Raw genomic sequence first — 16,494 nt, forward strand, 5'->3', positions numbered from 1 at the left:
TGGTAGCGTCATTGTACATGAATAAATGCAGGAGAAACAGCTTAGCAGGCTGCTAAATTTTAAGGCTCAAAATGACCCTTCAGTGTCAACCATTCACAAGGTTAAACCAGCACCTTAATCACCCACAGAGGTCTGTCCTCCACTACAACACAAACACACCATCTCAAACAAACAGAAACACTGAATAAAGCATCTTTCTATTTTGAAACTGGCCATTGGGGGAGCCGCAGGCTGAGCTACAAAAGCTAACAGCAGACATACAGCTGGTTTTTAGGGGACGATTCTGTCTCATTCGAACACGAGATTTCTTAATCCAAAGTACAATTATCCCTTTCTTAAACAGACAGACTGTGTAATTATAACATTTCAAACAGTAGTCATGTCGAAAGCTTTGAACTGAGCTGCTAACCTAGAATCCACCCATGTCTCATTTGGTTAAATTGCAAAATTAAAAGCAAAGCCGAATAAACAGAAATTTTAGATTAAGACCAGTAGACTAGTCTAAAAGGTAAAGAAAGTAGAACATTTCTTCATTAACAGCGTTATAGTTTCATGCAACGCAGCGTCACATTCACTGCAGCTGAACAATATCAAATGGTTTGTCTGGTGTGCTGGATGTTAGCAGCACCTCAAGCCTTTGGACCTCCTTGCAGGTTACTGTCCACATGCCTGTGCTGAATGTGGTTATGCATTCCTCTGGTCAAGTGCTAATAGTCCAATTCAACCTGACACAGCCTACATACAACTTTATCTCCATTTTCTAGATCAGAACACATTGCTCCTACAAGATGCAATACATCCACTGTGCTGGTTTACATCCAGGCAGTAGAGCAGGAAGAGCAGCCCACTAACCTAAACTACAGCCCTGCCTGGTAGAGAGTGACTGGATAACCGCTTAGATATAACACTTAACCATCATTGTCGGCCTACATTAATAAAGATGATAATTTGTTTGACCGACTAGTAATTCTTGTTCTGACTTAGGAGGCTGATCATCCCTAACTGAAGACATAAAACAAACATTAAAAGAAGCAGCTGGAGAGGTTTTAATGTATCGGGCTGAATTATTGATTTTAGCAAAGTGAAAGACTTGCGTTTAAATAAGATTAATGTCAGCTGACGTAGGAGAACTGATGGTCAATGCTTCATTAATAAACTCTGTACTATGAAGATAAAAAGTTGCCAACAGTCCACCCAGTAACCTGGCAGATTAATATTGTAAGATGTCATTTCTGTTTTGACAGTCTGGTTGTAAACTCACACTGCACACCACTTTAAAGTCTAAAAGAGAATCTAATCAAATAGTACAAATCTAAAATGATGTTTGCAAATAGATGAGCAAAATGTCCACAAAGAAATGTAAAAATTTCCACTAATTGCCACTTACAATTTTGATCAGCAGCCCGGGAGTGTCATTTAATGCATTCAAAATAATTTGTGAAAAAGCTATTACAGCTTAATGGAACAACCGAGGTCCCCAATCTGCTTCATCCAACTCATTTTCTCTGCCGTCTGCATCAAACATATGAGGCCCACTTACGCTGTATGTGAATTAGCTGCTTTGGCATCTTGAATTCCCCAGGGTAGAGGGACTCGTAGTAGGTGATGTTGCTCTCTGCCTCGGGGACCGGGATGACCATGTTGTCCCGCTTCTCGCCGTACACCTGCTGCGCCGAGATGGCCCGCTGGAGATGGTGTTCCTGTGGAGAGAGATGGAGGTGAGTCACCTGGACCACTGGAACTGTACTTTGATGACCACTTTAACAGAATGAATTACAAAACTAAAACACCTGATTTAAGAATACCTGGTGTGTCATACAGCTGAGAGGTTAACAAACAATTAAATACATAAATCTGGAGCTTATTGGAAGCCAAAAATGAGTTTATAACACAGTTGTAAATAAGGGTGTCAAAGAGTTTTTTGGTTTACATGGGTTTTAAAATTGACACTAGCACTGTTATTTTAATGATCGGTGGTATCAAAGAGGACCAAAGCTATAAAAAAAGGGTGAGATTTTCAGTTAATATGTTTACCTGCCGTGAACAAAAGAGAGAAAGAACATTGTCTAAAGTGTACAAATAGATCGCCAAAGTAATTGTGCAAATAAGACTGTGCAGGAGTTTGCCTGCAGATTTGGGTAAGTATTGGTATTGACACAGATATTGATGTATTTTCACTAGAATCATATTAAAGTTAGAAACACTGGTATCTTGACAACCCTAGTTGTTATAAAGAGGAGGATGTGGCAGTAGAAATTTTGCTTTGTGAGAAAGCTGAAGAATCGCATCATCAAAAAAAAAAAAAACTGAACAAGTAAAAAGAGCAGGCATTAATCAGCCATGCAGAAACCCACTGACAGATAGTGGAATAAACCTCTTGATTAGGTACAACAGTTCAATCTAGTGTTATCCAATACAGCAGCTCTGCCATGACTTCTACATTTATGACTCATTATTCTTGGTTATTTTATTTTTGTGAACTACAAAACAATAATAGGCTCCAAAAAGTCAGTATTGGTCTTTAAATCTTGGAAGCATTGGCTGTGTCAGACTTGCGTCAATGACTGGGTGTCCACTGGGTTTGTTTTATTTCATTTTTACAATTCAAGTTAAATCTTCACTCAAGGCTTCAGCAGACTCCAAATCAACAATCTTTTCAAACGGGCGATACTTCAATGATGCATTTATGAAGCTATCCTGACAAATCCAAACAATACATACATAATGATTGTCTGACAAATAATAGCAAGCATGGTAAGCTTTGTTTGCTGGGGGAGAAAAACAAAATGACTCATGTAGGTACAAGCTAAATTAACACCTGCAAACTGTACTGTGGGAGGAAACCTCCGTTTATCACGTTACGCACTGGGCAACATCTGGCATCCAGACAATACGACAATTTATGAGAACCCGCTGAACAGGAACAAACTGGATCAAAAACATTTCAGCTAAAGCTACACAGCCAGACAGGCTTTGAAAATGTGACTGTTTAGATTGTATACATGATAAAAAAATATCATTTCTATTGTTAGAAGCTGTTCCCAGTTGGACCAGAGTTAAACTGCTGAAGGAAAACTTGACAGTGTTTTTCTTAATCGCTCTGTCAGTTGGCCTTATCGAAATTGCCACCATTGTGACGAGAGCGGGCTGCTGCCAAGCCTGCTGAGGGCTAATGTGCCTGAAGGAGGGTAGGCAGACAGACTGGATGGCTCACTAACTGGTTTGCTGGTGGGCCTCTGGGCTTAACAGTCCCAGCCAGGCATCGTAGTAAAGCCTTTGGCCTCTGAGCCGGGCGCGGAGCCACTGGCAGGCGGTCTGTCAACAAGGCCGCGTGCTGCCGGCATTGTACAGCGGCTCTCTGAGGAGGTGGTGTGTGTTCATTGTTTTCCCTGCGGCTGACAGAGACACAGGAGTAGAGCAGGGGGGGCAGGGAGGGAATATCTGTGCCAAGAGGAAGGCAGTGAGTGAGTGAGTCAAAACACAAAGTGTGTGTGTGTGACTGCGTTGAAGGAGTGTGACACTGTGTGAGACGGACGGCAGACAATTTCTACCGCCAAAACAGGCTTTTAAAGACAAGCCATGGCATAATCACTGATCAAACTTTGAGGAGGATATCGAATACATTGGTGACTTCATAAAGGGTCTGAATGAAGCTCACTTTAATTTCAAAATGAGGATCTGGGTATTATTGTCAGATCTCTAACATCTGAAAACACACATCACATGGCCAATAAAGTACACTGAGCAGCATGTTCTGTGGTAAACAAAGAGATACCAGTTCTCTCAATCAGAACAGCATTGTGATGACGACACTAAACACGCTATCACTCAAATAGCTTCTTGCCCATGTAGGAAAGAAGTAGCATCATCATATTCATAACTGAACTGCGCAACAGCAGCCAACATAGACATCAAGGCCAGCCGAGCCTGTGATGATTAATTCATGTTTCTGTGAACAGCTACAAATCAAGGCTGATGTTTTCTTCCCATTAAAAAAGTACAACATCGTAATGAGACCAAAACAATAAGTGTAGCTGCTTTCAGAAGACGCCATTTCAATCTGTACACAGTATCACTTCATCCTAAACAAAACAAGGGTCAGAACCTTATATATATATATATATAACCATCTATATGAGATACAGCATAAGCTATCTAATTGGTTTTCTTCTCTGTACAACATTTCCGATCAAACATCTTCCCTCAGCCTAGGTGTTCAATTGACCAGCTTGTCATAGTACTCCTGTAACGAGTGCTTTCTTCGATTCAAATGGATCCAAGGATTGATTTGTGAAGCTTTGATCATGGACAGCAACAACATGATAAAATCACAAACAGGGCCTGGGAGAATTGGGAAAATCATTCACGGTATGTGTGACGCATGTCATATACTTATCATGGTATAGTACAGTCTGTTCAACTGCGAAGAAAAAATCTTCTGAAACACCCACAGAGGCAATCAGGCCATTCAAAACGGCTTATGGTGAAGAAGGTGTCACGTCTGTAGATGCCAAACATCGTGCAACTTTAACACGAAAAGAAATCAAACATAATGGACGACTCTATTAATGTAGCCTGCAACCCCATTCACATGCCAATCACTGCAAAGCAATGCTTATTATTATCCAAACCTACACGTCTTGAAGCGGTATATCCATGCAGGTGTTGGATGAAATATGTCGATGAGTGGTAGCTGTATGCTTCAGCGTCCCCATACTTCATTAAAGGCTTTGTTGCACAGGAATAACCTCTACTTTTATACCTTTATTTAGCTTAAATCATAATCCAGCACCAGGCATCAAGTGACCATGTATCCTGAGGTGAGCCCAAACATACCCATTATTAACATTAGGTGGCCTGGTCGCTCCTCTGATTCGACTCAGCAGCCTCATTAACATCTGTAACATCCATATAAGAGCTAGTATTGTATGTCATCTCAGCTTAGTGTTCAATGCTTGCTGGATTTTTAAATAATATGCTTTCACTAGCACCAAATGATTGCCATAAGAAACACACTGATGACCAACTGTTTCCACAGGGTTACGTCAGGTGAGCGCACAGCTCTGCAGTTGCAGCTGATTGCTGCAGAAAACATCAATTTGCACCTTTTTTAACAGCTCAAGCAGGCTGGGTTTTCAATGATTGAGAATGCTATACAGACACAGAATGAATCAGTATTCATTCAGCACAAGCTCCATATAATCCATAGCCATGCATTATTTCATACAATAGGCAGCATCCAGATGAGAAGAAAAGGACAGGACTCAACATGAACAAACATCATGACAAGCAAATAGTTGAAAGTGATTTGAGCTACAGACACTCATTGTGTCAGTCAGTATTCAAAAACATGTTCTATACTCAAGATTTGAGTTTGTTCAGTGTTTCTTTTTACTGTTTAGTTTGGACAGAAATGTTCTGCAACAACTGCAGTGCTTCAATACATTAGAGAACAGTTATTATAAATTGAATGCTTTTTATGACCAGAGCAGTAAGGCTCAGAGACTGTGGAGCATTGGTTTATTTGTTCAAATCAAGACTTGAGACGAGCAAAAATCTGAAACAAACAGCTACCACAATGCTTACAGACAGACGCAGACAATATTTGATGACTATTTCTATACTGACAGGATTATTTGTTGTTCACCAATTGTTACCCTTTCAAAAATGTTTAACTGTGAAACCAGTAAGCCGTCACGTTTACAGTCCTCTGTAACTTCTCAGTCTAACAGGGCTTTCATCACACTTGCAGAAAACTCCTGGAGGAGCTGTGCGTGTGATCCTGCCTGCCCCCTAGCATTTTTTCTGCAGAAAGTCAAAAGATATTATCTTGAGAAATCATGATTTGTGGACGGGCTGGTGACGTTTATTCCCTTTAAAAAGTGCACACCCATAGAAAGAATGCACGCAGCCGCTACGATCTCCGTGCACTAATTAAACAGCTGCATTACTTTTTCTGTGATCCAGAATGTTCTTCTCTGCACTTTTGTTGATGTTATTGTTCTGTTCAACTACACGTTGCATTGATATAAAAAGGCCCCCGTCCGACAGGAATAGTCTCCCGCTGTGAGGTGCATATGTGAACAACCTGGTCATGAGGATTTCAGAAGCAGTCCTCCTGAAATCATCTAGATATTTCCAGGAGTCCATATGTGTAAACAGTGCAAGAAATACAATTATTTTTATTGTGTCCCAGAGCAATGTGTTCATCAACACCATTTGGACTTTTTGGGGCTAACTATCTCCGACACAATCTGTTACACTCTAGGCAAATTATTTAATTTTACATTTATTGGGTAATAACGTCTGGCGATCTGTTCTGATGTTTTAGCTGCTCCGTCAGATGCTGAAGCTGTTGTGGACGAGCATTTTAGTTTTGTTCCCGAGCACACAATCCAAACTATTACAAACTCAACCTATTTGCGGCATTTCCTGTGACCTCCTCTGTGCATGTACGCATGTGTAACCTTCATATTCTTATCTTATTCCCACCGAGTCCTCCCCCAAGCGATCGCAGAAACCCCCGCACCAACTTCCTCCAGCCTCTCCACAATGAAGGGAAAACTCATAAAATCAAAACGACCCTGAGCGAAAACACAACGGCTGCCAGACCTAATCAAGCGATGTGTTTGTTTACTTTCCCGGGCCGTGGCTGTTTGCCTGAGAATAAATAGACTTAGATTGAGGTGAACGGCCCGAATACAGAGCATTAGCCGGTGCCATGACACACAACGCCTCTCTCTCTTTCTCGCTCTTGCTGTCTCACACATCCACGGTCCAGAAATAGCCTCTCTAAAATGACCACATCGATCACTGTCAAGTGTGCTGAGGCAGCCAGAGCCTCCTCTACCTCCACCAGTCTCGCCTCTGACGGCTACTGTCCCAGACACTGTAAATGCCACTTAACATGATGGACAGCCGCAGGGGGATGGTCGGGCAGGGCTGTCGAGGGATGCATCGCTGCAGTGCAAGAGCCGCTGCAGCGCTGCGTGGGAGGGGAGGTTTTTTTTTTTAACACCATGTGAACGTGGGGTGGGAAATGAACAGCAACCACCAGACTGCACTTTTGTCTGTGGTGGATTCAAACTCTGCCCGGCCCTTTGGAAAGTAACGCACCATGAAGTAGAAAACTTATTAGAGTAATGTTCGAGAGGAGACTTAGTTTTCTAACTGGAGCATGTGATCACTACAGCATTAATGTAATTTCTATTATCCACATTATGTTCTTTAGTCGTGGTTCACATGCAAAGATTTTTTTTTCCAATGAGAGGCCATTCTTTAGAGACCCTGTGCTTTGAAATTTGATGTTGCCGGACTGTGATACACAAACGCAGATCTCAATGCTCCTCTCTTATTGGATACAGTCTCCTGTAGAGGACTATAGCTATCCTTTATAATAATGCTATTGCCCTATATACAGAATGCTATTACATTAAATGTATTGCCATGACTTGCTGTATGGCTGTATGACTTCCAATTTCTTTGCAGAACAGAACACAGAAAATCATATTTGAATTGATATAAAAATTATCTAATCACATTAATTTAACAAAGAATGCTCAATTCTTATAGGCTCAGCACTGTCTGTAGCACAAAGCAGTTTTAACAGTTTTTCATTAGTAGAAGCTCTCTGAATGCCGTTGCACCATCATATCAAAGCTCACATGGAGAAACTGCATTTTAATTCAAACACACTTTCCACTCTGACTGGTTCTGTACGTCTCATATAATCAATACTGTTTTTGCTTGGTGGTGAACAGTTATATTGGCCGGCCTTTCTCAGGTGTTGCTCCAGCGCCGGCTTGCCTAGCTGGCAAACACGCTGTGGCGTTGGCTCAAGAACCTGCCCGGAGGCTGTTGTTAATTTCCCACGCTACCCACATAGACGTCAACACAGAAGACGACAGTGAAAGGAAAAAAAGCAGAAGGGGGAACAGCTGACAAAGGCAACTTTCAATTTCACAGCATGTAAGCTGCGGAGACTTTGGACAGGTGAAACGCTCCACATTCCCACCCAGCAAGGTCACACAGCTACACACTGGGAGCATGCCAGAATGTGTATGTGTGTGTGTGTGTGTGTGTGTGTGTGTGTGTGTCAAAGAGAGTACAAGAAGTGTGTCTGGCAAAGAAGCAAGCACAACAGATGCATGTGGGTTCCCACCAGGGCCGCAGACACTGACCTCACTTTCAACCAAACGTAAACACAAGACAAAGTGTCTGGCCCAAAACAAACAAGCTGCACGTGCTCGGGAGCTTTCTGCTCTTTTGGTGAATGAAGCCACGCTACACACACACCGCCCGTTAATTACAAAACCATACGCTGGGCTGGAAATACTTTCAGCAAGGCTAAGTAAAACAGCAACAACAGTACAAATGAGGAGCGCTAAATGTAGCTCACAGAAAGGCTTAAACCTACAAGTTGTTGTGTGGTGTAAGTTCAACAGCTCGCCGTTAAAAGCCCTCGATTGGCTGAGCACCGGGACACCACACACTCACTCTGGAAACCACTGAACACTGAGTGGGTCGATGGGACCGAGGCAGTGGCAAGCTTAGTGGTTCAAGTGCGTCTCCAGAAAAGCAACAACTACTCCCGCTGAAAAACTTAAATAAAACCTGCAGTACAAAAAACAACACCATACCTACATGGAGTGATATAGAAAGAGCGTGGGTTGCAGTATGTTAACCCACCAACAATGACTCAAAGTGCATGTTTCCACCCAGCACGCAAGGTACAACTTCAAAAACAGACACTCCAAACACCGAGCGGCTGGCATGCAGCAGACCTTGGCCTACCTCTTATGATAATATGATTCTTACATAACCCAAGCACTCCAGCTGAGCAGAGCACAGACTTTGATGTGACAGCAACCCCTCCTCCATCCTCCTCCTCCACCGCTTCCTCCCTGCTGCCCTGATCTCCTCCTGAGCGCCACGTGCCGCTGGTCTGCCAGCCCGCTGTGCCATCTGACACACTGAACCCCTGACACCGAGCATTCAGAGGAGCCGGGAGGCAGACTGGCTGCAACGTCGCTTACAGTCCATAATAACAGATCCACAGCAGTGATATTCCCCCGTTTACTTCCCTTAATATTTCCACGATCGTGCTGTGGGTTCCCACGAACACCATCTGTTTTCAAATGAGTGACGTGCACAGATTCATAAAAGTCCCACGGGGATAGTTTAGCTCATAAACATCCTACAGATTAAAACAACAACCTCCTAAGTAGGATGCAGCAAGAGCAGGAGGGAAACTTTGTTTACCTATCTGTCTCTCTGGCTAATGCATCCTTTACTGTCAGATGGAAATATAACTATTTTTATAGCCAAGAAAATGTGAAAGAGAAAGTGTGTGTCAGTTTACGGCGTGCAGAGCTTTCATGATTTACAAACACTACAGAATCTGGGTTTGTGGATGAGATATATGAACCCATAGACATCAAACATGTTCATTAAACTGTCCTGAAACAACACCTTGTCCTTAAAAGGGAGGTCAATACACAAACAGAAAATCACTTCAGGTAATAATACAGCTACACAAGCAAGATGGCTAACCCTCAGCATGAACTGTAAAAACTGTGTAATTTAGTCCCAATAACCAAATGACAGCAGCTGGATTTTACACACGAACAGACACGAATAACAACCTGCATTCTGCACACAAATAAACCCAAAAAAAGGCTGCATCATATTCAGACAATTACATGACATGACAAGAGTGCTAGCAGGTGAATTAAAAGCAAATGCAACAATAAATGAAAACAGACACAAAATGCATGAGCAAAGACAAACAACAACAAACTATGTGAGTTTCATATTGACAAAAATTAGTGTTTTTTCCTCAATGCATGGCAGCAGTGTTGACATTTCTGTCTGCAGCTATAATCTGATATCACTAGCTCCCCCTTCCCCTGGTCCTTTGCAATTACGCCAAAAACACAAGGCCCCCATCCTGACAGACAAGAGACAAAATGTCGGAATTGCTCAAGTCACATGACTCCTTTGTACTCTGAAAAGCACCTCACGCAAAAATAAACCGTCCAAACCGGACAATTTTATCACCCACGGACACCCCGTACCCCCGCGTTGCCCGGACACCCCGCCGTGTCCGACAAAGAAGCCGTTTGCAACTCGAATCCGTCGTGTTTCTCCTCGGGGGAAAAAAATCGGCGGCCATTTTGTGAAAGCTTGCGCAGAGAAGAAAAAAAAAAAAGAGGGACGCTGTGATGATTCAAAAATAAAACACATTATTTCACATTTTTTTTTGTACACGGTTAAATCATACCGATTCCTCTTCTTTCTCCATCCCCGTAGGCATCTGCGGCACGGCCCGGTTAATGGATGCATATTCGTGAAGATCGGGTAAATCCTCACAACGGAAGACGGGTAGCGGCTTGGAAGCGTCCAGCGCCCGCGCCCGAAACGACAATTTACTCATTTTTTCACAAGTCGAGATTCAATATAAATCTACCGGATCTCCTAATATTCACACCGGTACCGAGTGGCGCTTTCATGGATGTTTCTGTGCGGTTGTCTCTATTCTAAAAGTTCGAATGGCTGTAGCTTGAATTTAGGGCGTCGCCAACGGAGCCGGGGGGAAAGGCCCGGATCTTGGTCGCTCTCGCTCGGACTGTTTTTTTCCGACGCTCCGCTCCCTACCGTTGGTTCAGTGCGCCATGGACAACATGGCGGACATTTAAAACTCTTTTGCTCTGTTTCGCTCGGAGCGGTCCAACCCCCAGCGCAAGGACCGACCATTCCCACGCCATCCCGAGCGCTTGCGCGTTGCGTGGGGTTGGGGTGGGGGGAAGGGGGCATTTCTTTTGCAAACTAAAACTCCTCTCTCCACACATGCACATTAATTATTGACATAAACGTTAGACATGGCGGAAACATATACCGCGAAAATTAATTAGAGCATGGGTTAGATATTTATTAAATATATAAAGTGCTAAATAAAAACATTGAAACGAGAATAAAAACTTTGATGTTGTTTCATGAGACCAAAAATAAATAAATTAATTTATACTTTTTATAAAAATATTTTTTTCAGTAAAAATTATTATTCCGCAAAATTGTGCAGTAAATTAACCTGCATGTTTAAATACCTGTAAGCATTTATCTAGTTGAGCATATTTTATCTTCCACACAATATAATACAAGTGATGACTTATATTGTAAAGCTTAAAGAATAAAAATAGACTTAAGCAAACTAGACTATTATCAAATGACTGTTTTTATACTTTGATTTGTAATGGGGTTCAGATTTTCTTCTGTTTTAGTTCTTGTTCTTTACACATTTTTGGTTATTAACCTCCTGTATTATCCCCCTTATGTTATGCTGAACATTAAAGTTATTGTCACATATTTATATTTTGTCTTATCCTGTAAAGAAGGTCATTTCCCATCTAATTTCAGAGCGTATTATTTTTACCTTGTTATCTAAAAAAAATGATTACATTTGAAGTGTGAACTTCTTCCCCCTCCTTTTCTGGCAAATTAAGGACTTTGGTTCTTCTTTCTTTAGTTTGTATTTCTTTTATACATATTTTTTTTTATCTACAGCTATTGTTAATTTATTGTTTTTTTACATGTTCAAAATAAAGACTTCAATCTTTATAACAACTCTTGCAAATGTGTTTTTACTTTCCATCCTCTTATTGTGGAACTTTTTAAAAATCTTTTAACCGTTTTCTATTTTTCTTGTGAACCACTTTGTGCATTTATTTCCATGATAACTCGAGACTTTGAGCTACTTTCTTTGTATGCAAGGATGCATATAATTGATGTTTAATGTTATTATTCATAAAGGCTGCTTGAACAACTGACTCCCAGATTGGACTCATAGACGGTTATTTTTTAATGAAAAATGTGTTGTTTTTGTAAATTGAACTTTGTCTCCCTTTGTGTCTCTGCCTGTAACTTTGTGTTTTTTGCTGCTTCCTGTCTTAGCCAGGTCTCTCTTGGAAAAGAGGTTCTTAATCTCAACGGGACCAACCTGATGAAATAATAAAAAGGACAGCCATCATAGTGCTCTCAAGAAGAGACAACTCTAAAATATAGAAAGTAAACTATAAAAATAACAATACTGAGTCCCAAAAAGTGAGCAGAGAAAACCTCCACACTATCACTCTTCATACCAACACCATGTTGAGTTTATGGCAGCTGGTTTTCTTCTATTGCTCAATCAGAGCAGATAAGAGAAGAGTATTCACTGCAGGCCAACGCCTCAGATACATAAGAAGCAGATGTTCCTGCTAACCGGACGTTCTCTGACCCACTGAACCGTATCTATCAGCGCTCAGACTTCAAACCGTGTGTTTATTCCAGGTGAGGCCCATCATGGCAGCTCGTTCACCACCTGAACAATGTCTCCCTCTTCTGGTGCGGCAGGTAAAGGAAGTGACTTTCAGGACTGCAGTATGTTTGAAAGTAGTACAAAGACAAAGCTTTCACAGGGTATTTGTACTGAAAACACAGCAGAGCCCTACAAATGATTCAGATGGCGGTATGTGGTGCTTTCAGAAGTTAGCTTGTGTCATGACCCACAAGCATGATTGGGAAATTTAAAAGCAATGAGTCCATGATTAGTTAAGCCCCCTTTTTGGGGGCCTAGAGGGCCAATTGAAAAGTTATTCAAGGTCAGAATCATCTTGAACATTTAAACACTTACCTGTTGGTGACATTGGGCTTTTATCCGGGGTCAACCCACGGGAACCGAGGTTTTCTTCCCATCGTTAACTCCAGTGAGGGCATCATGACAACCTGAGAGTCAATTGACAAGAACAAAAAGAACATTTAGGCAAAACTCAAAAAGCTTTCAAAAGAAACGGGCAAAATTCAACCAAAGGGCTCGCATGTCAGATTCTCTGTTTGTTCATTTGAGGGTTGCTGGGTGGAGCACAGATAAAACATTAGTCCAGCACCTGTTCATAATTGTCAGCGTTGCTGTTGGTTGGCCTCCAACAGTCACACCTGGCCGTGCTAAACGGCATCGCCATGGTGAATACTACTGGGTGCTTCAGCTTGTTGCTACCTTCAGAGATACCAGTGTCCCCATAATTGAGCTTTATCCTGTCTTAGATTTAAATCAAACGATATCAAAACTTGTTCCGATGCTAGGGACACAAGTCCAAGTTTTAGGGACCCAATATTGGGTGATTTCATGTTTTTAATTTCCAAAAGTTGCAAATGAATTCATGCACACCGACTTAATTGCAAAAATACATCGGCTAAGCTTCATTTGTATTTGTGCAATTAAGACATTGCTGTCCGTCTTTTGCTTCTGGTTAAATATGACAGAAGATTTGAAGTATGTTTCTTTTCTAGCTTTGGTACTTTTCGATTCATTGACCTTTGAAATAACAGATCGTATCTTGTTCAAACCGTTGCTATTGAAGTGTCAAATCAGTCCCTGACCATGTTCAAATGAGGACCTCATGGCTACGTGTTTCACATTTTAACCTATTGGTCAACATCTTGACACAAATCAATCTGATGGGTTGCCAATTGTTTGTATCCTTCTAGGATGAACTGTTACAGCTGTGATGACCCTGAATTTTACACCGAGAACTCAAACCAATCAAATTTGTCTATTATTCAGTCGATCAACAAACACCAGCAAAATGAATGAAATTTACATTTAGTGTCTTTAGTGCAGCTTGTGCATAATAATGTTAACATGCTCACAATTCTACGATTCATTTAGTGGACACGAAATCACCAGCAAGGATCTTATCTGAACGATACGGTTTAATTCCAGTCAGACACAGAGGTGCTGACAGGCAGTGCACAGAGGCAAAGCAGGTTTTTTCATCCCCCTCTATCTCACTTTCCAAGCCCAACACAGCAGATGTCTGTTCATCATGAGTCTGGTTCTGTTCCAGGTTTCTGCCTCTTAAAGAAGTTTTTCCTCTCCACTGTAACTTTACTAAATGTTGGAGTTTAGTGCTCATAATGGATTCATGTTTGGTCTTCTTTGTAGATAATATAACGATGAGTAAGATCTTTTACCGAGTCTTCTTTCAGCATCACTAATATCCTGACTACTATCGTTGCTGTCATCATCATCATTAAGGTCGTAGGTGTTCATACAGAGAACTTAGCTTTTTCTTAAAGGTGCAACTGGACTCTACAGATTGAATGGAGGTTGGAAATTCATTCCACCACCGGAGGGCGACAGAGGCAAAGAGTCTAGCTAGAGACTTAGCGCCCTGTTGTGAAGGCTGGATACCTTTCATTGGTGAAGCGTAGAGGGAGGGAGTGTAGACCTGGATGATGAGTTTAGGTAAGGAGGAGCCGTTTGGTCCCCGTTTTGTAAGCGAGCAGCAGAGTTTTAAATTTGATGTAAGCAGTTACTAGAAGCTACTGAACTTAGTGGTTAACCATGCTAACCATTAGCAGTACTACAGCTCATCCTGTTAGCATTGACGCTCATTAACCCATCTTTAAAACATCTGTCTTTGATGCTGCACAGAAAAAAAGAGGAACCCTCACGAGTTTGTCTTAGAATATCGTTTAAAATGTGCAAATCTAGTAGATATTTTAAATCTGAGTTCTCTGGTGCGCCCTCTAGTGGCAGGGAGGCAAACAGAAAAAAATGTGTATTTTTCATAAGATAAACAATCTGCATCCAAGGTCACTCCCGTTCATATTTTGTTTCCTTAAAACGTCTTTATCCTCCTATCAGTGTTTATAATGTTTAGATGAACATTTTATTGTTCTTGCCAATAAAGTCATGTCACATGTTGTTGTGTGTTAGGTGATGATACTACACGACTGCTGAATTCAGAATAGATGACAGCACTTCATAATGTAGTGAAAAAGATCCTCTCAACTTAATTACACAGATATTCAGCAGTATCGTGGATGAATAGCAGCCATCAGGTAGAAGAAAGGCAGACATTCAAGTGTGCAGTCAGGACCTCCGTGTACTATGATTATGCAAAATTGTGAAGAGCCGGGGTTTAATACTTTAGTCTTCCAACTTCAGTAGTTTTTCAGCCTGGTGAATAAATGCTTAGGAAATCTCTTAGTATAGCACGTAAACGCACTAAGAGGCCTCGTCAACCTAACAAACAGCACTCTCATACCTCACATAGTTTGTGCTGGCCTACAAAAAGTCCCATGAGGGGTGGGGTTTGTCCCAAAATGTCCAACAGAGTTTTACACAATCCCAGGGAACCACCGGAGACCACATTCATGGCACTTCTGTGATTTAAACTATACACCTGATGTAGTAAAACCTTAAAGTCAGGAGGCTTTTTTAAAAAAAAGAGAAATGATTAAGTAGTGAGAGAACTACAGCCACTGCAGGTCACCATGAGGCTGCTTTATCCATGGCTGGGTGCAGGTCTTGAATAAAAATCATCTTTAAAAAGGCTGAATCATCCACTTTTGACTCAAGGTAGGATAAGATGATATGAGGGGGATATGATGAAGGATCCAGACTCATTGCAGGCCAGGGCCAAGCAGTTCCCTGACACACCACAGACACTGCTTGGCACTGTTTAGCCACACACCCTTTTATAAAGCCTTCATGATCCAACAATGTTACATTCATGTTTTCAATCAGGATGATGCAAAACCCCTCATATGAGATCATTGCAAAACAGTCTTCGTGAACTCTGCTGAGGTTGCTTCCTTCCTCTCCTGTTGGCTGCATCAAGATTTCCGACATTGTGTGTGTTTTTTTTTTACCTTTAATGTAACTACCATTAAACTAGATATTTCTTATGTAGAATTAAAATAATCCTTATTTGATTGAAACAATCGATGTCACTGCCTCCTTGCTTCAGGAGCTGACAAAGTGAGGAGGGAACTTGTGTGTCTTTTTTAGTGCTGAATTGCATCCAGCTGACCAGCCAGGAATTTGATTGCGTGTATGAAATCATCTGATGCCAGAAAACACTGTTCACGGTGGGCCTTTTTTTTCCTTTTTTTTTTTTTTTTTTAAAACGACCGTCGATTCAAGTTAATAATATTATTAATAAAAATACTCACCAGGCTGATCATTCAAAAAACATCCGGGTTTTTTTTTTTAACACAGATGGCGAACAAGTTATTAAAAAAAAAAAAAAAAAAAAAAAAAAAAAACGACAGACAACACGACGCAGCTAGCAAGAGACACAACTAACATCAACGTTAGTCACAGCCTTATAACTGCTTTCTTTTCCCCGGATAAAACACACACGATGAGCCGCTGTCCTGGCAGGGAGAGAGCCGCTGTCCGGACTTATATCCACCTCGTCAAAGAGCGTTTTTCGGTCGATGAAAAAAAAAAAGTCTTGTGTTTTCCTGTCGATGTAAAAGCAGGCAGCTGAAACTAGAGAGGTGGACACCAAAGTGCTACTGTTGGGGGTTAACAACTTTGCTGTAAAACACGGCCTCTGATTGGACGGTGGCAGCCACCAATCACCTGTGGAGAGACTTTGTGCCCGCTACGTCACGCTCCACGGGGGGATGGAATGAAACGTGATTGGCTGATAATGTCAGAGA

The 16,494-nt window shown here is 41.5% G+C and overlaps 2 protein-coding genes across 3 annotated transcripts in view; one reads left to right on the forward strand and one right to left on the reverse strand.

Moving 5' to 3' along the window:
• Nucleotides 1-16,352, reverse strand: part of LOC132979538 (enhancer of polycomb homolog 1-like) — a 33,146-nt gene extending 16,794 nt beyond the window's left edge. Inside the window, exons 1-3 of one of the 2 annotated variants that reach the window (XM_061045428.1) lie at nt 16,000-16,352; nt 12,671-12,762; nt 1,541-1,700 (exon numbers count right to left, since the gene is read on the reverse strand). In XM_061045428.1, coding sequence (XP_060901411.1) covers nt 1,541-1,640 — 100 coding nt within the window. In that variant the 5' untranslated portion in view covers nt 1,641-1,700; nt 12,671-12,762; nt 16,000-16,352. Of the gene's footprint in view, nt 1-1,540; nt 1,701-10,282; nt 10,733-12,670; nt 12,763-15,999 lie in introns of those variants that run through there. The other variant, XM_061045427.1, reaches the window with a different exon arrangement.
• LOC132979539 (contactin-associated protein-like 4) overlaps nt 1-16,494 on the forward strand; it is a 340,781-nt gene that overhangs the window by 230,414 nt on the left and 93,873 nt on the right. The gene's annotated exons all lie outside the window — the stretch shown is intronic.

This window comes from Labrus mixtus, chromosome 8 (assembly GCF_963584025.1).
Source record: "Labrus mixtus chromosome 8, fLabMix1.1, whole genome shotgun sequence".
Classification (NCBI taxonomy): domain Eukaryota; kingdom Metazoa; phylum Chordata; class Actinopteri; order Labriformes; family Labridae; genus Labrus; species Labrus mixtus.